This window comes from Propithecus coquereli, unplaced genomic scaffold, assembly GCF_000956105.1.
Source record: "Propithecus coquereli isolate 6110/MARCELLA unplaced genomic scaffold, Pcoq_1.0 Scaffold28, whole genome shotgun sequence".
Classification (NCBI taxonomy): Eukaryota; Metazoa; Chordata; class Mammalia; order Primates; family Indriidae; genus Propithecus; species Propithecus coquereli.
The window spans coordinates 13,703,001-13,726,393 of NW_012148396.1; the positions used below are offsets into that span (position 1 = coordinate 13,703,001).

General features: G+C 43.4%; 1 protein-coding gene across 1 annotated transcript in view; it reads left to right on the forward strand.

Annotated features, from left to right (window-relative positions):
• OCA2 (oculocutaneous albinism II) overlaps positions 1–23,393 on the forward strand; it is a 242,073-nt gene that overhangs the window by 68,276 nt on the left and 150,404 nt on the right. The window contains exons 9-14 of the mRNA XM_012648001.1: positions 1,523–1,594; positions 3,031–3,096; positions 3,703–3,759; positions 4,504–4,628; positions 7,023–7,161; positions 19,501–19,633. Of these exons, the coding sequence (XP_012503455.1) occupies positions 1,523–1,594; positions 3,031–3,096; positions 3,703–3,759; positions 4,504–4,628; positions 7,023–7,161; positions 19,501–19,633 (592 nt within the window). The remainder of the gene's footprint in view (positions 1–1,522; positions 1,595–3,030; positions 3,097–3,702; positions 3,760–4,503; positions 4,629–7,022; positions 7,162–19,500; positions 19,634–23,393) is intronic.

A 23,393-nucleotide genomic window follows, 5' to 3' on the forward strand; every position in this document is an offset into this window, starting at 1 on the left:
AGCCTGCCCGTCTCCCGTAGGGCCGGGGCCCTGCATCCACACCAGGCGGGGACAAGAGCCGCAGGGGCGCACGGCTGGCCATGAGACTCACAGACACACCTTCATGGGGAGGCAGGGTCCCCGTTTGTAGGATCTAGTCTTTGTATGGCGTAGGGTGCTTTTACATGCTGAAAATATGACGATTGACTCATGTTCTTCCTGGGGCTACTCTGGTCAGTGGAAGGGTCAGTGAAATGCAGGGAGACCCGTAAGGAGAAAGACCAGGGTGTCTGTGTACCCTTGGGGCTCGCGCTGCCGGGCGTGCCCATGTTCTGTGGGCACCTGGGACCCACTGCGTGCCGGGGTCTACGTGGGCGCCACTGGGCCAGGGAAGGACAGCCTGACATCATGGTTCTGCATCACTCTCAAGCCAACTCTCTGAGCTTGAACTCGGGGAGTGGGCTGGAAGAGGCTGGGGCAGTGGGGCCAGAGCAGCTTGGGGTATGGGGCTTGCTTTTGGGGCAGCGCCTATGCCCAGGGAGCACCTGAGCGAGGACGGGAGCAGGTGAGAGAGCAGATCTCCAGACATCCAATGACCCCGAGGTCCTGTGCTTCTGAGAAGCCCTGAAGAGTGTGTACACGGAGCATTCATGGGTGCTGTGGTCACACAGTGCTCCCCGCGCTCAGCCAGCAATTGGCACTTGCGCCACAGTGAGCCGAGGGCCCGCTTCTCAGTTGTGTCTTGCCAGCCGCCGTGGTGAGGTAGGGAGAATTTGGGCTTTGTGTATTCCATGCTTCCTTGCCCTCGTCTACCAACACATCCTCTGTCGTGAAACACCAGCGCAGCAGTGTGCGTGGGGCATGGACACGGTGCCCGGCTGTGCAGTTCTGGACCTGCGCATCCTGGTGGGACCTGGCCGGCCGTCAGGCCAGTCTCCTGTCTGACTCCTGGGAAGGACAGTGCCCTGCCGGCCTGCGCGAGGCCTGCATCCGTGTTTGCTTCGAGGACTTCTGACTTTATCACTTGCTGCACTGCCTGCCGGGGCTCCCTCTGCCCTTTCCACCCTCCTTCGGTCTCCTTGGAAGGTTTCCCCAGCACCTTGCAGGGCCCTCTGTCCTGCGTTGCAGTTAACTGTGTACTTTTGGCTTGATAACAGTTTCAGTAACTGGGAATAACTGATTTATGTTGTCGAACTGATGGTCCAGTTGCCTAGGGAGCATGTGGCAGATAATTCATGACACGTTGCTGTGGGTGTCCTCGTACAGCACATTGTCCAGTCCTCTACTGTCTTACCAGGGTCGTGTAGTTATTCAGGAAATGAAAGAATGAAAGCAGCTTTCTCTAGAAGGATGGCTGGTGTTGGTTGTACATGTCTGTGGGGTGTCCAGACCCTGAAGTATCAAGACCTGTGAGTTATTTATCATTTTGGTAGATGTGGGACACAGTGGCAGATGTACACACATACTCATGTCACCACACGCTTCCCTGTGTGGGAAATCCCTGGGGGACTGGAATGCAGTAATTTCCTGTGTTTCTTTCCAGATCGTTCACAGAACTCTGGCAGCCATGCTGGGTTCCCTTGCAGCATTAGCGGCCCTGGCTGTCATCGGAGACGTGAGTTGTAACGTTCCCAGTCCCTGGCTTACCACTTGATAGAATGTCAGACTCAAAGACATTTCGGGGTTTAGGCTTTAGCTGGTGTTTTTCAATATTTTAGATGCCGCTTCCATGTTTTTGCCCAGGAACCAACAAGCTACAGCACTGATGGGTATTTTTCATTTGATTTTATCACACACGTCGCAGTGGTGGTGTTCTCCCTTTTGGCTGAGGAAAGGCTCCTCATGGTGATGTATCTGCCCAGGACTGTGTAGCAGAGTAGTGCTGGGCTAGATCTGGATGTTGTCGGCCCTGGGGAATGAGAAGGGCCCATCCTAGCTGGAGCAGAGCTGGGAGTTGGGAGTCTGGTTCTGTCCTGCAGACATCAGGAGGCCCTGGTGAAGCATGTATGGGGGTGACAGTGCCCTGGCAGGGTCTGAGCGTGGGCCATCTAGCAGAGACGTGGGGAATAAATGTAGGGAAGCAACAGAGTTTGAGTGTCCCCTGCAGACAGTGGCCCAGAGTTGTTTGAGGGACAATGCTGGAACTGAATTAAGGGCTCACCTAGAGGTGACCACACGCAGAACTGGATTTGGAAACACCTTTATGGAATTCAGTGGTATTATTCTGAAAACTACTAGAGGCCATTCAATCAACCAAAGAATAATAACTAGCTTAAAAAACTATGTAGGGTATGTGTGCTGAGTCAGCCATTTATTATGTTTTGGTTTTTTTTTTTTTTTTTTTAATTTAAATTTTGAATGTAGGCCCAGCCTGAAAGCAGTAGTCAGAACTTGAACTTTTTCTTGGCTAGAGTTGGTATAAACAAATGCTAATCCTAAAGGTAAAATCCCAGAACCCTAAAACTTAGACATAAAAGCGCTGTTACTTTTACCAATGGTTAAGGAGCAGTGGAGGAGCAGTCTATTTCATTTTGAAGATTGCTAATGTGGCACGTAGCAGGCAGGTACTGTGGGAAGGCCCACGGGCCACCCATCATGCAGCCCTTCCCGATAGCCAGACCCTGCAGGGCTGTCCCCTCATATTCCCTGTAAGAATGGGGGACAGATGCAGAGCAGGACAGACGGTCATCCTGCTCTCTGTCACCTGGTGTGAGGCCATGACACTGAGGAAGGCACACATGGACTCCACTAAGAGTGTAACCTCAAGGGCCAATCCTGCCATCAAGGCTGCAGTTCTTCACAGAGTGGCTGGGGACAGGGTTAAAAAACAAATTTTTAAATTACTAAATGCAGAGGTTTGACATCACAGATGCCTTGGGTCATGAGTGTTGTTTTCAGCAATGATGTGATCCAATTTCAAAGGCAAGTGGATGGTGTGATTTCCAACTCTGGCCCAGTGAGTGGCTTTGCAGTACAAGGCAGCCTATTTTTCGAGTTTATCACTGGAGGGGGTGCACAGGATTAATTGGCAAATTTGTGCTTTGATTGCAGAGACCCAGCCTGACCCACGTGGTGGAGTGGATTGATTTTGAGACCCTGGCCCTGCTGTTTGGCATGGTAATCACAGCCCTCCCAGTGGGACGGGCTCCGAGCCCGCCGCAGCCTGGGTCCTTCTCTTTTGCTGTCACTGCGGAAAATCCTTGATTATATTAAAGACACTGTGCCACATGACGATTAGGGCTTGATTGGGACGTGTGAGTGCAGGTCTGGCTAATTCCTGCTGCGGAGACACGGAACGACCGGTGCTGGTTAGTTAGCTGGAGAACGTCAGTCTGAGGCCTGTCTGACAATGAAATAGCATTGCCACTTAGAAAAGTTAGCAATTGTTTTGCATTTCTGCCCTTAAAATAAAAAAATGGAATATCCCAAATAATCGAACCATATAAGAGTTTCAGTGATTGAAAAAGTACCTTTAATTGTATGGGTAAAGGAAGATATTGTCCCTAAGTAATAGTTTGGGTGTGTGCTCCTTTATCATATTGTCCAGTGGCCGCCCTGTGCTTTCAAAGCACAGGTGGGCTAGTGTGGGACCTGAGTCATAAACCACTTGTGATGTGGTGGCTTTGGGGGCCAGAGCTCACCTTTGCACTGATCATGCTCACACCGTTTCAGTACGGTGCTCTGCTAAAAGATTCTCATCTCCTTTTTCTCTTTTCCCCACAGATGATCTTAGTAGCCATATTTTCAGAAACTGGGTTTTTTGATTATTGTGCTGTAAAGGTAGGTGTGATATTAATAGTTATGTACTAATTAATTGATATATTTATTTTATTGACATTAGATGTTTAGGAAACTAAACTATCATTTAATGCAAATGTTGTAAAATTCCATCCATTTCACTTTTAACTGGACCCCTGGGGAGAAGCAGCAGCAGGTTCTGGCCCCCAGAATGTTGCTGCAAGAGGAGGTCTTGCCAGGCCATGCTAATGCAGAGCTAGTGCTGTGCTTGGCATTTTTTTGGGAACTGAAAAGTTCTTTTTAAAATTATCCAACAAAGCCCTTTGCAGACTATGAACGATAGACCTGTGCTGTGATTTTTGTCATCTTCATGCACCGTCTTGTGTATTCTGGCCTCTTCCTTCCATACCTTGGTACTGAAAGTATCTCTTAGGTCCCCAAAGATCAGCAGACACTAGGGTCCCATGGATTGTAGATGCCACAGCCAGGCTGTCTAACCAAAACACTAGATGATGTTAAAGGGAACGGGGGCCGTCACCTCGTGACGGGGGCACTGTGAAGAAGGAGAATCTGTGTGGACCATGGCAGATTTGAGTGTTCAGGACTGCGGTGCCCAGCATGGCCATCACTATCTCATCTTAGCAGACCCAGGACTTCATGTGTCTAAGTCAAAACCCACGTGCCATGTTTGTTTGGATCCCTGTTCCTTAGCGTCACTAATGAAAAGTAGCATTTGTTCTACGAACCTGCTGATTTTGGCTTATTCCTTCTGTGTGTGCGCCCCAGGCATACCGACTGTCCCGGGGAAGAGTGTGGGCCATGATCATCATGCTGTGTCTCATCGCTGCTGTGCTCTCTGCCTTCTTGGACAATGTCACCACGATGCTTCTCTTCACTCCTGTGACCATAAGGTATGCAGGGTACGTCTGTCGAGGGTATCATGACCAGGCTTGGGGCAGGAGTGACTGGGCTCCCCAGAGTCAGGGCTCAGCCTGGCCAGGCTTCGCAGGGTAAATCTGGGAAAGGGAAATTATTTTGATCCGATTCCATTTCTTTTAATTCCATCCACTTAAGTCATCCCACACTTACTGAATGCCACAGGCCGTTTGCCCAGAATCTTCTGAAGCCTGAGCTTCAGTCTGGGTCCTTGCACAGGCCCTGTCTGAAGATGTGGACCTAAGTTTGTTTCCGTACTTTATGTTCTGTGTCTTAAAGATGCTTCCCCAGCATATCAGCCTCAGGCTCCCAAGCCTGGGTCCTCTCCTGCTTGGGCCCATCACCAGCGGGTGCTTGGCTGGGCCTGGGGATACGGAGGTGAGAAAGCTGCCCCAGGGGCTCACAGGGTCCTGCATGGTAGTAGGGCCCTTGAACAAGTCACTTCAGCCGCACTGATCTGGGTTGTACCAGCAAAGGGCTAAAGCTGAGCGAGTGTGCCAAGGGTTCTGTGAGACGAGAGACCCACCTGGGCACAGGTAGGAGCCAGAGCAAGTTCAAAGGCACCAGCAAGATGCTGCTTCCTGGACTCAGGATTAATTCTGGGGATGACTCCTAGAGGCGTGAGTTGGGGTATGAGGAGGCGGCCAGCACCCCCATGGATGTGGCTGCAGCATCTGAGCCTAACTCTTGCCTCAGTGTGGAGACTCAGGCTTGTACCCAGGCTCCTACAGGCTTAGCCATATTGTCACTACTCCTGTGTAGACAGAGACTTGTGGGGCGTGGGGGGTGCTGGGCTCTCGGCCTTTCTCTGCAGGGCTGAGGGTGAATGAGGGATGGAGCAGACTTGTTTGAGGGGTGCTGTAGACCGTAACATGTGCTACTAAGAGTACTAAATCCCTTGGGCATGACAGGGGACAAGAGGCAGGCCCCCCATCCTCCTCTAACTGGCACGACTCTGTGGCTGGCCTGGTTTGAGAATGGTGGTGCCACCCACATGCCCCAGATCCCCGCTGTCGCCACGCTCTCCCATGACCTTCAGTGAGAGCGGGATTCCAGGACCGAGGTGTGGCAGGCACCTTGTTCCCAGCACCCCTGTACTGCCCACAGCTGAGGGTTGTCTCAGCCTTGCCAGGATTTGTTTATATTGTCACTGCTTAGGAACTGGCTTTGTCATGTTGTTAGAGCAGCAATTCCATTTATTAGTCAAAAAATTACGTCTTTCAAGGTTTAAGTGCTGATGTGCTAAGACCCACTGTTTCTATGACCACATTCTTCATGACTTTGTAAGTGTTGATCACATTCTTCTGCCTGTGTCTGGCCTGAGTAGCTTTCGTCCTCACAGTTAAAATCCTAGGCCCATGAGACTGGAGCCACTGTGCCTTGTCTGGTGGTGTTGACTGGCGTGTACAAATTATCTTCCTGCTAGAAGTAGATCCTGGGGCCTCTTCAGCTGAGCGCTGCTGCTTCCAGGGGACTCATGCTCATCTGTGGAGTTGCTCCTGCTCGTGGTCCCCAGACACACTTCTACCTCAGCTTCCTCATAAGTCTGTGGGCCTGTCTGCTCCTCCCACCAGCAGAGGGGAAGGCTGTGGCTGGCTGTGCTATGAGCTGAGGGCCAGGAGGTGGTGGGACAGCCCTGGAGTGCAGCAGGGCCCCACCCCTGTACAGGACTGGGCCGGGGTGGAGGATGCTGTGATGTGCTTTCTGCACTTTCTGCACTGGACCCACCTGGGGGCTGTAGAATGCTGCTGCCCAGGCCCACTCTCGGGATTGGTGTGCTGTGGGCCGGGCTATAGGACTCTCCAAGATTCGGAGACAAATCCAGTGAGCAGCCACGTGGACAACCATGGCTGTAGAGTGTGCTCCTTCTCCAAGGAAGAAGTCAGTCCTTATTAACAGTAGTTAAAGGGCAGGGGCAAGGGCAGAGCTTGGGGCCTTGGCATCTGAGACAGGGAAGGTGAATAAAGACTAAGTCAGCGGCTCCGTGCGAGCCACCAGTGCTCTCCGCGCTGCCCCACCCTGACGCGGAGGGGTATGGTGGCAGCACCCATTCGCCTGTGTGAGGGCCTGCACACAGGAGCCTGCTCCTCCAGAACTGGGGCTGGGAAGAGGGTACTTACCGCACTGGTGGTTCAGAGGCTGGTGGGTTAACTTTCAGAGGAAACGTAACACCCAGAGTCAGCTGTGGCCTGAGTGTGCTGTTGCAGTTGCTCGTCCCCCTAGCACTGCCTTTTTCACGGGGTGGGGGGTGTGCACACGTGCCTGTGCCTCCCTTGTATGAGCAAATGCTTTGAAAACATTTGGTTTGCACGTGGGCCTTTTACTATGTGAGTAGTGAGACTACTTTCATTTTCCTTCATTTGTGGCAGACTATGTGAGGTGCTCAACCTTGATCCAAGACAAGTCCTGATTGCAGAAGTGATCTTCACTAACATTGGAGGAGCTGCCACTGCCATCGGAGACCCACCAAATGTCATTATTGTTTCCAACCAGGAGTTGAGGAAGATGGTATGTACCAGTGTACTAGGGTTGCTTCCAATGAATGCAGACCTCAGCCTACTTAGCACTCTGTCCACATGGACACCTCTACTAGAAATCAAGCTCCTCTGTGCTGCCTCTTCATAGTAAATGCTATTGGTCATGCAAGAGTGGGATGGTAGGTCTTGATCCTCCAACCTAGAGTTAGCTGGCTTGAAGTCACTTCATTCTCATTCTGATAAATTTTTTTTTTTTTTCATTTTCGTTGTTCTTTCTGTATAGTGAACATACCACATTGTATTTGTTCTACTACTGATGGACACTTTTGGGTTTTTCCAATTTGAGACATTCTTTTACATGCTTTGGGATAAATACACATGGTCTTTCTGTTGGATTTATAGATAGGATTAGAATTGCCGTTTCATAGATCAGCATATATTCAGCCTTAGTAGCTACCACTAATCATTTCTACAGATGCCTTATCAATTTACTCCCACCCGAATAGCTCAAGAGTTATAGTTGCTCCGCAGTCCTGCCCACTCTTGGTATTTTTAATTTTCATCATTCTTGTGATTGTGTGTTGATAGAGGATTGTGAATTTAATTTGCATTTCTTCAGTAGCCAATAAAAGTTGGGCACCTTTTTAATATGTTACTGGCCACTTGACTACACTTTTTATTTATTTATTTTTTTATCTCCTTTTTTTTATTTTTTATTTTTTCAGCATATTATGGGGGTACAGATGTTTAGGTTACGTATGTTGCCCTTGCCCCCCAACCCAAGTCCGAGTTTCAAATATGTCCATCCTTCGGGTGGTGTGTATTGCACTCTTTGTGTGTGCAAATACCCGTCCCCTCCTCCCCCCTCCCCGTCCAACATCCAATAGATGTTATTCTTATATGTGCACTTATGTGTTGATCAGTTAATACCAGTTTGATGGTGAGTACATGTGGTGCTTGTCTTTCCATTCTCGGGATACCTCACTTAGTAGAATGCGTTCCAGCTCTATCCAGGAGTATACAAGAGGTGCTATATCACCATTGTTTCTTAAAGCTGAATCATTCTGATAAATTTTTAGAGAAATGATTGGATAACACAATATATTTAGTCATAGTACATTACATTAATAAGAACTGAGGTTTCTTCCAACTAACATTAAGGACTAGAGAAAGAGGACTCCCTTCTCAGCTGTGGTAGACAAATTTACTGATGATGAATTTAAAATTTATTTTTTAAGGGTCAGAAAATGAATATTTTTAGAAATTCTTTGAAAGTCCTTATAAATATTAGTATAAAATTTCTTTATATACTATAATATAGACAAAGCATTAGAGTGCAAATGCTATTTTACATATCTTAACGTGTTAAAATTAGAACTATATCATTAATTTTCATTTACCATTCTTTGGTCATTAGAATTTTCTCAATTTCTCTTTTCTGAGGTTTCATTAAAAAATGCTTCCAAATTGGTGTTATTTACTGTAGGTCATATGTTTGTGTGCGTATGTCTGTGAAGTGTGTCAGCGTGTTTAGCGTGAACACTGTCTTCCATGAAAATACTTAAACCTTTGAAATTCATGGCTATTGGGTGTTGATGGCCCCTTCATGGAACCACCATGTTCTAGAGAGTCTGGGTATAATGTGGATGCTTTGGTGAGACTGTTGAAACTTTACACTCCCTGGTTCCTCTGGGAAGCTGCCTGGCAGCACTTCACTAGTCTTGCTGAGTGAACTGAGTTGTGCAGCCATGATCATATCACCCTGGAGCATGTTAGACAGTGACAGGGCCTTGTGATCTATTCTAGGGCACCCATCACCCAGGATGGATCTCATGCATAGGAAAGAACTATTTTTAGAAAAAATTTGTGTTACTATTTTTATTCCACAGTAATACATTTATTGTAGGACCCATAAATTTCACACACTCACAAAATAAAAAGCGTTATAATTCCACCAACCAGAAATAAATCTTAATATTTTGGTGCAAATAGTATGTTTTGCACCCAAAATGTTTCTATGCAGATATGCAGGAATAAAAAGCACAGCTTATGCTTCTGTCCAAGATGGGGTAACAGGGCCTGGATTTGCCTGGGGACAGCCAAACAAACAAACAAACAAAACCAGAAAAACCAAACCAAAGCCAGACAAACTACATGGAACAATAGTAATGAAGACACTGGTCACTAGGCAAAAAGGAGGGTGATCCCTGCAAGATGGCAAACAAATGAGGTAGGTGCTATGATTGCTCTAGCTCACTGCCTTGAGGGAGTTTTAGGATGTGGTGCAGAGAGAACAATCCAGATGGAGCTCATTGGACTCCCTGCATTGAGGAGAAGGAACTGAGAGTCTGGGGAGGCCAAGGCAGCTGGAGTTTGCAAGACAGTGCCAGAGAGGACACAGCTGACCAGAGAGAGAACCACAGAGATCTTCAGGGGCTCCCCTTCAAGTATTCAACAGAGTGTTCAGATCAGTGCATGCATGTGAGGAAACTGCCTGAGACAAGGGAAAGAACAACCCAAAAAGACTACTAGGAAGATTGTACCGGGACAGGAATAACGGCTATTCCTGCCAGACAGACTGGAACTTCTTAATTCATGGGCATTGGATAGAGTACTCAGAAGGGTCTTATCTCAGTAGTGAGGAGACGGGTGATTAGCTCTGAACCGAACACTGTCCTTGTTCCACCTAATAAATCTTAAAATCAAGAGACCCAAAGGAATCAAACTATTTCTAAGTAGTTTAAATGCATCCCATCACAAACCTCAAGAATATCTGTAGGGATACAAAAATATTCAACAGCATACAAGGTAAAATTTGCAAAGTCTGGCATCTGATCAACAATTACCAGGCATGTAAAGAAGCAAAAAATATGACCTATGACAGGATAATATGAACTGGAAACCAACTTAGAACAGACACAGGTGTTATAATTGGGCTAGGACATTAAAACCATTACTGCATTACAGATGTTCATTAAGTTAAGTAACAACATTATAAATATTTTAAAAGGCCCATGTCAAACTTCTAGAGATAAAAACTGTAACGTCTGAGATATGAGATAGAAATATACTTATTGGGATTAATGGCAGATTAGATATTGCAGAAGAAAAGATTAGTGAATTTGAAGACACAGATCCAAACTGAAACGGAGTGAAAAGATAATAACAAAGAATGAAAAGCATTAGTGAGCTGTGGGAAAACTTCAAGTGGCTAAATATAAATGTAACTCTAGTCTTCGAAGGGGGAAGGGGGAAACAGAAAAAGTCACCTGAAAAAGAAATGGCCTTAAATTCCAAATTTTATGAGTGGTATAAACCCACAGATTTAAGAAGTTCAATAAAGCCAGAGCACAAGAAACATGAACACTACACTAAGTCATGTCATAATCAAATTGTTTGAGAGCAATGATAAGCAGAAAAAATCTTAAAACTGTCAAAGAAAAGACATGTTACGTGCAAGGGAACAAAGATAAGGATGACAATATATTTCTCTTCAGAAACAATGCAAGTGTGAAGATAATGGAGCAACATCTTTAAAGTACTGAAAAAAACCTGTCCACTCAGGATACTACACCCAGTGAAAATATCTTTTTCTTAGATACAAAATTAGACTTTTCCTGATATATGAAAGCCAAAAGAATTACTAACAGACCCACACAGACATACTAAAGGAAGTCTTGAGGCAGAAGAAAAATGACATCACGTGGAAACATGCATCTTCCCAAAGGAACAAAGAGTACTAGAAAGGGTGACTATGAGTGAATTCACATAATCTTCTTCTTATCATTTAAATCACTTTAAGAGATAATTGTTTAAACAAAATAATACTGTATTAAGTGTTTATAACATATAAGTAGGATGTATGACAACAATAACATAAAGGCTAGAAGAGGAGACATTAAAGTATACTAATGGGCTGGGCGCGGTGGCTCACGCCTGTAATCCTAGCACTCTGGGAGGCTGAGATGGGAGGATTGCTTGAGCTCAGGAGTTCAAGACCAGCCTGAGCAAGAGTGAGACCTCATCTCTACTAAAAATAGAAAGAAATTATCTGGACAACTAGAAAATATATATAGAAAAAATTAGCCGGCCATGGTGGTGCATGCCTGTAGTCCCAGCTACTCGGGAGGCTGAGGCAGGAGGATGGCTTGAGCCCAGGAGTTTGAGGTTGCTGTGAGATAGGCTGACGCCACAGCACTTTACTCAGGGCAACAGAGTGAGACTCTGTCTTAAAGTACACTAATGTAAGGTTCTTATACTATATGTAAATTGGAATTAATAAAATATCACTCAAAAGTAATCTGTGACAAGTTGAAAATGTATATGATAAACCCTAAAGCTTAGGGAAAAATAAAGAATAACAGCTAATAACCATCAAAGAGTATAAAGAGAAATCATAAGTAATATTTATTTATTCTAATGGAATGTAGAAAAAGAGGTAAAAGGGAACAAAGAGATGATAGGCCAAATATAAAAAAATTACAAGAGTTAAACCTAACAATATGGATAATTACCTAAAATATAAATAGATTGAATATCCCAATTTAAAAGCAAGGATTGTCAGATTGAACTAATAAGCCTCATTCAACTACAGATGCTCTTTGACTTACAATGGGGGTACATCCAGATAAACCCATCATAAGTTGAAAATATCTTAAGTCAAAAATGTGTTTAATGTACCTGACCTACTGAACATCACAGCTTAGCTTAGCCTACCTTAAATGTGCTCAGAACACTTACATTAACCTACAGTTAGGCAAAATCATCTAACGCAAAACCTATTTTATAGTAAAGTGTTAAAAACCTCATGTAATTTATTGAATGCTGTACATTATGTCAAAGTTGTGACAGTTTTGCACCATTATGAAGTCGAAAAATTGTTAAGTTGTAGCACTGTAAGTTGAGGACTGTCTATATATACTTCTTACAACACATACGCTTAAAATATAAAGACACAAATAGGTTAAAAGTAAGGGAATGGCCAGAGACTCATCAGAAGAAAGCCAGAGTGGCTATATTAATATCTGACAAAGTAGACTGCAGAGTAAAGAATATTACCAGGATTAAAGAACATTTCATAATGGCAAAGGAGTCAATTCATAAAGAAGACATAACAATAACGTTTATGCAACTAATGACAGAACTTCAAAAATGGATGAAACTTAAACTGATAGTACTGCATAGAGCAATAGATAAAACCTTAATTTTAGTCGGAGAGTTTCCTACACTTCTCCCAATATTGATAGAACATGTAGACAGAAAATCAGCAAGGATATAGAAAACATTATCAACTAACATGACCTAATTGACATTTATAGAAAACTCTACCTAGCAATGGAAGAATGTATATTTTTTCCAAGTGCACACAAAACATTGACTAAAATGATTTTAGGCTATAAGACAAATCTCAGTAAATTTAAAAAGATTCAAATAATACAAAGTGTTTTCTCTGACCACAGTTGACTTAAATTAGAAATTAATAACCAGGATATTTGGAAAATCCTGAAATAACTGGAAACTAAACAACACACTTCTAAATAATCCAAGGGTCAAAGAAGGAAGTGAAACTGAAATTAGAAAGTATTTTTGTATTGATCAGCGTGGGCTGCTATAACAAAATACGATAGACTGTGTGGCTTAAACAATAGCAATTTATTTCTTATAGTTCTGGAGGGTGGGAAGTCCAAGATCAAGGTACCAGTTGATTTCATTCCTTGGTGAGGCCCTCTTCCAGGCTTGCAGATGGCCACCCTCTCACTGTGTCCTCATATGGCAGGAAGTGGAGAGGAAGAGGAAGAGAGGAAGCTCTCTGGTGTCTCCTTGTATAAGGGCATTAATCCCAGCATGAGGACCCCACCCTCATGGCCTCATCTAAACCCAATCACCTCCCAAATACTACCACATTGCAGGGGAGGGATTCAACACAAGAATTTTGAGGGGATAGAATTCAGTTCAGAGCAATTTTAAATTGAATTGTGGTAAAAACAGAATATACCAAAATCTGTGGGATTCCTCTAAAGCAGGAGTAAGCAAATTTCTTAAAAGGCCATATAGTTAATTTTATAGGCATATGGGCCATATGGTCTCTGTTGCAAGTACACAACTCGATCACTATATCGTGAAAACAGCCACAGACAACACATAAATAAATGGACATGGGCTGTATTCTAGCCTGCAAGTGGCAGTTTGCTGGTCCCTGCTCTAAAAAGCAGTATTTAGAGGGAAATTTATGCTATACCACTAAATACCTATAGTAGAAAAATATTTCAAATCTGTGATCTCAGCTTCCATCCTAGGGAATTAGAAAGAGAAGAGTAAATTAAACTAAAAGTAAGCAGAAGAGAGAAAATTATACAGACCAGAGTGATGAACAGAACAACAGAGAAAAATCAATGAAAGCAAAAGTTGATTCTTTGGTAAGGTCAATAGTACTGATAAATCTCTCCCAAGCTGATGAAGAAAACAAGAGAGGAGATACAAATTACCAATATAAAGAAGAGTGGTTACATTACTACAGAGCATACAAACATTAAAAACGTTCTTAGGGAATATTATGAACAACTCCATTAATAAGTTTGACAACTTAGATAAAATGGAAAATTTTCTTGAGAGATACTCTATTAATCTTCACTCAAGAAAAACTAGATAAGTTAAATAGTCCTATATATATTAAAGAAATCAAATTTGTAAGTAAAAACCTTCCCACAAAGAACAAAACAGACATAAACAAAAAACTCAGCTAAGACAGCTTCTTTGGTGAATTCTGCCAAATATTTAAGGAAGAAATAATGCCATAATACCAATTCTATACAAAGCTTTGCAATAAATTAGAATACATCCCAACTCATTCTGTGAGGCTCTGATATCTAAACCAGACAAAACCAGTATAAAAAAAGGAAATTATAAATATTTCTTGTGAGCATAGATTTAATTTTTTTAAACAAATTAGCAAATCCAATTTAACAGTATGTAAAATAGATAATACATTATAATCAAGAAGAATTGATCTAGGAATGGAAGATTGGTATAATATTTGAAATATCAATGTAACTCACTATACTAACAAACTGAGAAAACCATATGATCATCTCAATAGATGCAGAAAAAGATATTTGGCAAAATCCAACATCTATTACTGATAGCATATCTCAATAAACTAGGAAGAGAAGAGAACTTCATCAAGCTGATAAAGAACATTTATGAAAAACCTACAGTTAGCATAATACTTAATTGTGAAAAACTGATTTACCCCTAAGATCGGAAACAAGGCAAGGATGTCTGTTCTCACTGCATCTATTCAACATTTTACTGGGGGCTGTAGCTTGTGCAATAATGTAAGAAAAGAAATATGAGGCATTGATTTTGGTAAGGAAGAATTAAATGTCTTATTTGCAAATGACACAATTCCCCATGTAGAATAACTGATGCAATTTATAAAAGAGCTGGTAAAAATAATAAGTGAATTTGGTAAGGTTGCAGGATACAAGATAACTATACAAAAATCAATGGTTTTCTATATTTAGAAATGAATAGTTGGAAATAAAAATGTCATTTAGAAGAGCATCAATATATAAAATACTTTTGTGTAAATCTGACCAAGCATACTGAAAACCATAAAATATTGCAGAGAGTAATTAAAGAAGACCCCGATAAATTGAGAGATATGCCATGTTCATGGGTCAGAAGATGCAATATTGTTATCAATTCTCTAAAAATTTTTAAATTCATGCAGTCCCCATCAAAACAATACAGGGTTTTGTTTTTCTTTTAGTAGAAATCGGCAAGCTAATTCTAAAATTTATATAGAAATTCAAAGTATCCAGAATAGCCAACACCAAACAAACTGAAAGTGCTGTGACTACCTGATACGAAGATTTATTATAAAGCTACAATAACCAAGGCAGTGTGGTAAAACCTAAAACTTTAAATTTCTAATGGAAAACATAAGTTGCAGTAGAATAGGTAAAGAAATAATTCAAGTGAGGGTGTGGCTATTATATTTCATTAAACTGGTTTTAGAACTTGATTTTCAAATTCTGCTATTTTTCTCCTCTTTTTTTCTTCTTTTTATGACAACATTTAATGAATGCTGCAACAGCTTAACTGCCCCTGATTGGCACCATGTTAGTATTAATGTAAAATCCTAGGCATGGTATCTTTCTTGGATACAAATTGAGTTAACTCTGCATCATTTTAAGCCTGCCCTTACAGTCCTAGTTCTGAGTTCTCTGAACTAAAGTGGGATGTGATCCAAGGCCCCGGGTCTCTATCAAACCATGTAGAAAGCTGAAGGCAAAGAGCAGGTCTATTAGACCATTCCCACAGTCCTACATGGCATACTGACATGCTGTTATCAGATATCCAGATTTTAAATGTGATGGTAGGCGAGAAAGGTGAGGTTTTTGCAAAAAAACTCAGAGAGCCCTAGAGGTGAGTGCCATCTCTAGTTGTGCTGAGGCTCAGCTAAGACTCGTCACACAGCTTTGTGCCAAAGTGACATCCTCTGGGGACATGGCCTGAGCTCCAAACTTACTTTACCAAGGATGGCATTCCTTGTCTTCCACTTAATGACTTTCCCTGAATTTTTGGGTTAACCTGTCTCTTCCAGAAAACGTATCTAATGAATGGCCTTCTGTGGATAATCAAAAGTGGCTTTTAATTCATTTTATAGTAGTTTGGAGATAAGGGGATACTTCTCCATATAGAGATAAAAATGAGGTGAGCATGAGTCCCCATAGCTGTAGGACTCCATGTGCGACAATCCACTACCTTCATCCCCAACAGGCAGATGGGGAGATAGTTCTCTTCTAATGGCTACATTTTCTCCTATCTGCCTGTTCTAGAGAAACTCTCCAGTGGTGAGCAAAACTATTCAACCATCTTTTAAACAACACTTGAAAAGTCTCTTGAGAGGAGCGTGTCCCCTGCTTCTGAGTAGCACCTTACAGCTCAGAGTCATCTTTTCTATCATGCCCCGTGCATTGTGCCATTGGACGCTGTTCATGTGCTTTTTCCATCATGCCTGCGTGCCGTGTGTGCTGGGACATTCTTCACTCTTCCCCAGCCCAGTGCTTGCTGGGACATTCTTCAAGCTTTCCCGCCATGCTGTGCATGCTGGGGCATAGTTTGGCTACTTATCTGCAACCATTGTTCTCCTTTTCATTGGCTGACAACTTTGATGGTCGTACTGGCTTCTGGTTCCCGTTCTGCCTCTCTGAAACCAGTCTTAGTCTCCTTTGCAGGTTTTCTGCTTCCGTCCATTTATTCAATATCTGTAGCCTCAGGCTTCTTTGTTTTTGACCCCTTTTCCTCTCAGGTGGGCCTTCTCTAGCAGAGCTGTCTCCCCACCATGGCTTGCTGGATTCCTGCATGCTGGGGTCTCCCACTTCTGTGTCTCTGCCAGAGGCTTTTAACTCCCTCAAATACACATGTGCCAGGACCGCTCCATGGCATGCTTGATGGCCCCCTTTTACAGTATAACCCAGGGATCCAAAACCTGTGGTGAGTTGTATGTTTCATTATATAATATAATGTAATAATAGAAATAAAGTGCACAATAAATGTAATGCACTCGAATCATCTGAAATCATCCCCCCTCCTGTCTGTGGAAAAATTATCTTCCATGAAAATGGTCCCTGGTGCCAAAAAAGTTGGGGACCACTGGTGTAACCTGCACCCCTCCTTCCTGCCTGACATCACACCCATTCCTGCAGTGCTGAAGTCTTCTTCTTACTGGGTGTCTAGACAAGCCTCTATTTTCAAGCCACGCCATGTATATTTTACTAAAACAGTCAATAGATTCAGCTAAACCCTTCATAAGAATTTGAGTTTTTCACTTAGAAGAATTCAAGAAACCAATTTGGCTAGAACCCCTTACAACCTAATGGACTATTTTGACTTGTCACAGAGATAGGCTGAAAGTGTTCCTAGAAAATGATATTGGTGGGCCAGGAGTCCCTCAGCTACATCCTCCATAAATTTATGTAGTTTATGAAGCTAGGAATATTCCAATCTGATGGGGAGGCCCTCTTTTAGTTGTTTTACATGCCTTAACATTTGGCCACTTAATCTGTCAAATGAGGACATTGTGCAAAATTAAGAAGACAGTGGCAGGGTGGAGCTCAAACCAAAACAATACGAAGCAAGACTTAGAGGCTCCAGTGAGCAATGATCGTGTCACTGTACTCCACCCTGGGTGATAGAGCAAGACCCTGTCTCGGAAAAAAAAAAAAAGCCTTAGAGGGTCAAAATAGAAGCAGCTCCCTACAAGAAGAAAAGGCTGCTTTTAAGCACTGTTTTGATGCAAGTGGGATGGTGGGTGGTTTTATTACTGAGAACATTAAAGAGAAGAGTCTAGGAAATTATAGAGGCACGTAAAAGCAGCAGGGGGGCCCAAATACATGAACCTAATAAGCTTAGTGAAAACATTTGCATCCTACTGTACACTGCATCTGCCTGTAGTTTTTCTTAAAATCACTTTGGATTTTTCCAGTCTGCACTGACCTTATTTAATAAATCCACCTGTTACAACTCTAGTAGCAACCAAATACTTCCACTCAGTGCTGTGTTGTTTTACTGTGGATGCACTCCAGAACCTCCTTAGTCCTTTTTTTTTTTAATCTGCTCATCACTTTCTCCTTAAATTGCCTCACCATTTCTAATGGAGCAAAACTGTATGTTCCAATGGGACTCAGAATTCCTCAGGATACAGATACTTCTGCCTTTGTGGGCCATTTCCTCTAAGAAATATTGACAATTACATTTATTTCATGACCCAGTTGGTATACAGACAAATATATTAATATTACATTTTAAACCCTTTTCTTTGACCCCAAAGTTGTTTTTTTTTCTTCTGGTTTTAGAGGAAATTAAAACAATTTTCATAAGACTCTAAAAATATTGTGGACCTTTTTCTGACACATATCTGGAGTATGAATTCTATAGATAAACACAAAGTTCAAAGTAATACCCTTATTGAAGAATTAGCTGAAAAGTGGTGAATTCTAATATGTGGCCATTCCAAGCATTTCAATAGCCCCACCTCTCTGTAGGTTTCCCTGCCATCTGTTATGAATGAGCTTACATGGCTCCATCTGTTGTTTAAAAGGCTATTTTCAAGGACAACCATTGAATGTGTAGGTAACTGCAAGGGATTAAGAAGTTCAGATTATTATACATTGGGAAGCCCTAAACTTTGACAGATATTGATAATGGCTTCTTGTTGTGTCTTTAGTAATGTTGTAAGTGGTTTTAGATCATTTATAGAAAAGGGACAAATAAACCAATTTTAGTAAGCAACAATTAATATAGTTTAAATCACTCCTTCCAACCCTCTTGGGGTCCTCTGCATGTTTTGTGGAACTTGCTGCCCCTCTACTTGTGTAAGAGCTTCCCCGAGGCAGAACTGGACTGCCCATGCTCTGAGATCTTACTGCCTCACGTCTGTGGTCCTTTCCAACCTGGGCCCCCCCGTGGTTGTGCATTATCACTGTGCCTCTGACCTCCCTTTATGGCAGTGTTTTATGGACACTACGGAAAAGACCTTGAGTTCTCACCAGATGGCCAGCTTCATGAGGACAGGTGCCTTGTCTGTCCTGCTGGGAGCTCAGGGGGTGCCTGCATATATTTGCTGAAGGTATAAAAGCACAAAGTAAATGAAACAACCAAACCAACTAATGACGCTGCTGACTTATTCCCGGGCAGATTAACTTCGTGAGGATTTGACTCAACCATAAAGACACCCTCAGCAGCTGACCTTGGCACATGGCACCACAGCAACCACAGGAAGCATGTGGGGAAGGAACGTGCTCCTGCCTGGGCCCCTGCGGCTGGTCCTGACACTCTGGGGGGTCACAGCCGTGATGGCCACTGGATGTCTTGCACAGGACTGTGCTCTCCAGCTGTGAGGATGTACTTTTAGGATGTCAGGGACTTAAGTGTTTTAAAAACCCAATTTACCTTTAAATAGGTGGATATTTGTCACATAGTTTAGTGTTTTGACCCCTCAGTCTTTTCTCACCTGATCCTGGAGGAACACGTCAGTCTAGTGTGAGGGCAGACCCAGCCAAGGCTGGAATCGGATGTGATAAGCTGTTTTTGTTTTCTCCTAACATGGCTTGTCATTCTTGTGAGAATTGGTGGTTTGACATGAAACAAGCCTTAAACTTTTTTAGAATCATGGTGTTCATCATGAAGCCCATGTTCTTCCTTGTACTTCATGCTGGGCTCCAGGACCTCCACCTGAGGTCCCCACAAGCCCTAACGTGCCCCTCCCCTGCTGGGCTGGCTTGCCCCAGATCCTGACTTGGGGAGCTACTGCCAGTGTGGAGGAGAGGTCTGTCTCATTCCGTTTCCCCTTTTCTTCTTCCAGGGCCTGGACTTTGCAGGATTCACGGCACACATGTTCCTGGGGATTGGCCTTGTCCTCCTGGTCTCCTTTCCTCTCCTCAGACTCCTTTACTGGAACAAAAAGCTGTATAACAAGGAACCCAGTGACATTGTTGGTGAGTGCAGGCACCTCATCATATAGCCTTAGATTTCATTACCATATATTTTTTCTCAGGGGAAGTTCTTACAACCAGGTGGCAGATGTTATCACATATAGAAAAGTGTGTCATTGGGATGCTGCATGCTCAGCATCAGTGAGTGTCCACATCTTCCTCCTGTACACAGTGTGTCTTCACAGGGCTTTAAAATTCATGAGCTGTGCCTCTGTAGTTTTCCGTAAAGTGTAAGGTGGTAAAATGTTGGAAGTAATGGCTGCCACATACAGCTCACATGTCATGACACGCTAAAGCCACATATACACATCTAGAGTTGGTGCTCTAATAGTAGATCCTAGTTCGAGTGTTAAGTGTGATTGCAGATGTGGCAGTGTCATCCAGCACAGGGGACGGTGTGCCATGTCCGTGAGGCGCCTGCTACCTGGAAGGGGGACTATGGTGTCTTAGTGCTTTGTGTTTTCCTTCCTTAAAATTTTAGTAGATGTTTTACTGAAAATGTTACTGATTTGAATATATTAGGAACAAAAAATAATTTGGGAAACAGGCAGCCTCTCTGTGGCGAGGTACAGAATGTGGATGCTGTGCAGGTTGCCCGGGTAACAGAGGCATCAGGCTGGCTGATGAAGGTGCTTCTCTTCCTTGGGGATTTTGCAGATGTGGTTTGCTCACGTCCTCAGAGCTCTTAGATTTGTGCATTTCTCTCTCACCAGTATTGTTCTCCTGGCCTGTGTTTTACAGGACCTCAGTTTCTTTGTGCTTAATAAGATAATCAGACTCCCTTTCCATGTGAACAGCTGGAGGTCTGGGTGTCGCGGGCACTCCATTTCCTCAGATGGTAACTGTCCAAGGCACATCGACCTTCCTTTTGTGTGTGACTTTCATATGATTTAGAATTCAAGTATTTTTGTTTTCAATAGGAAACCATTGTCTTGCATACCTTCTCAAGATTCATCTGTTAAAACAAGCTTATTCTTGAGAAAATCTAGTCACCTTACCAGGGAAATGAGATGATAATCAGAAACTGCTATGAAGTACTTTAGGCAGTATTTTAATGACCAGATGCACAAAAATTGGAGTGACCTTATGGATATAAAAATGGTGCTTTAAGCACAATCAAGCAATAAGACATTCCTGGCTGGCCCCAGGGCCAAGTCCCCAGTGAGGGTGCTGTAAGTGCAGGATGAGCCCCAGCTTCCTGTTTGCAGTGGTTCCCAGGGGAGTGACCATTGTGGGTGGCTGGCAGGAAGTGGGGGATAGGGGCTGGGGACTGAATAGAACAGCCCTGGCAGCAGGGCCCTGAAAGCTTCCTGCTGGGACAGGGCCAGCCAGGTGGCACAGGCAAAATCATTTGGAGGAAGCATTGATAATCCCTCATCTCTGGTGGTCTACTGGGCAGGGATTGTGCCTTTCTTGAGAAAGCAGGAATCCCAGATCCTGCTGCCCTCTCGCTACTTTATAACAGAGGGGATAATTACAAGTGGTCTCATTCCTTCCCTGTTTTGAAGAAAAATTTAATCAATGTTTGTTTTTTTTAAAGAATAGTAGTTAGATATTTCTGGCAATAAGACGGCTTGATCCATTTTTCTCATTGGCCAGTATATTAGTTTGCTAGGGCTGCTATAACATGGTACCACAAACGGGGTGGCTTAAACAATGGAAATTGATTTCCTCACAGTTCTGGAGGCTGGAGGTCTGAGATCGAGGTGTCAGCGGGGTTGGTTCCTTCTCAGGGCTGTGAGGGAAGGATCTGTACCGGGTTGTAGGAGACTTGGTTTGCAGATGGCTGTATTCGTGTTCACATGGCATTCTCTTGTCTGTGTGTCTGTGTCTAAATTCCTCCACTCACCCACCCCCCGTTTTTTTCAGCAGATTTTCCCTCTGTTGCCTGGGCTAGAGTGTGGTGGCATCATCATAGCTCACAGCAACCTCAAACTCCTGGGCTCAAGTGATCCTCCTGCCTCAGCCTCCCGAGTAGCTGGGATTACAGGTGTGAACCATCATGCCTGGCCTTAAATTTCCCTTTTTTATAAGGACACCAGTCATATTGCATAAGGGCCCACCCTAAGGGCCTCATTTTAATTAATCAGCTTTTTAAAGCCCCCTTCTACAATTCTAGTCACATTGTGAAGCATTGGGGGTTAGGGCTTCAACATAGGAATTTTTTTGGGCTGGGCACAATTCAATCATAACAATCAGTTAGAGGTGTCCAGAATGTTTTATAATCAAGTAGTGTATGTAAAGTAAGATAAACTAACACATGGGCTTAGCTTTCTAGCGGGAAGGATGGAAGCAGTGGAGCGCACACGAGAATGTGGCCATGGTGGATGCTCATTCTGTCCCTTCAGGCTATGTGTGCACAGTTGTGCCCTAGTGGGGAGCGTAACAGTTACCCTGTGCAATAATGCAAGCCCCTCCCCAGCCTCCTGGTGATCAGACCTGGCACAGTTGTCATATATGCACATCACTAGGCCTGCCCCCAGGAATTCTGTGTTGTTAGTAAGCTCTCCTGGAGAGTCTTATCTGGAGATGAATTTGGGATACACGGATTTAGAAGTAGAGAAAATAAATAAATCCATATACTCTATTCCTCACTGTTACTGAGAAGGAACAGAAAAAAGCTTAGAGGGAAGTGGGGAGAGAGGGCTGGGAATGGACGAGCCTGGTGATGCTGGAACCTTACCGCAATGCCAAGACAGGCTAGGATCAACCCAGAATGGGGTGTGTGGACTCAGGGGACCACTCTGGGCCGCTGTTGGGCATAGGGGTCTCAAGTTTGAGGTGCTTGGTAAAATTAGATTCCGAAGCTCTAGCCCAGAGATTTGGGTTTAGCAGGTCTATGGCAGTGTACAGAGTATCGTCGGAACGGGCTTGGTCCTGCTGCGTTGAAAAAGTAACCCTGAAATCTCAGTGACTTACAAAACCATGTTTTCTTCCTCATGTTGGCTTTGTGCCCACTGTGGGCTGGCAGGGGGCCTGATCGTCATCCGTTCTCAGAGCCCTGAGCTGCTGGTTGCCAAGGCAGAGGATAGGGCAGGTTCACTCTGCCATCAAGTGACAAAGACAGAGGCTCTGCCCAGTCGCAAGGGGCCAGGATGGGCCAGCCTACCCGTGCTCAGAATGGGACAGAACGTGTCTTATTCGGTGAAAAACAGAAATAACCTCCAGAGTCTGCCCCTCTAGTCACCAAATATTCAGCTAATGCTGCTTCTTGCTAATACTTTGTATAGGATTTTTATATCTATGTACATTAGGGATATTGTGTAGTTTCCTTCCTTGTAATGTCTTTTTTTCTTGTCTTCATAGGCTGAGTACAGCAGTATTAATATTTCCTCATCTTCAACTTTTTGGAAGAGTTTGTATAGAATTGCTATTACTTTTTCCTTAAATGTTTTCTGGGGCATTTAAAGGCCTGAATATTTTTGTGGGAAGGTTTTTAACTACAAATTCAAGTTCCTTTGTGTGCGTATATATATTCAGGTTATCTCTTTCTACTTGAGTGATTACTGGCAATTTATGTCTTTCAAGACATTTGTTTATGTAATCTAAGTTGTTGAATGTATTGTTACAAAGTTGTTCATAATATTCTTTCATTATCCTTTTAATAGATCTAGAAGTTTTGATAATGTCACCTCTCTCATTCCTGATATTGAGTTTGCATCTTTTTTTTTAATTGGTCTGGCTAGAGGTTTATCAATTTTATTGATCTCAAAGAACTATTAATAGCTTTTGCTTATACTGATTTTTCTGTACAGTTTTTTTC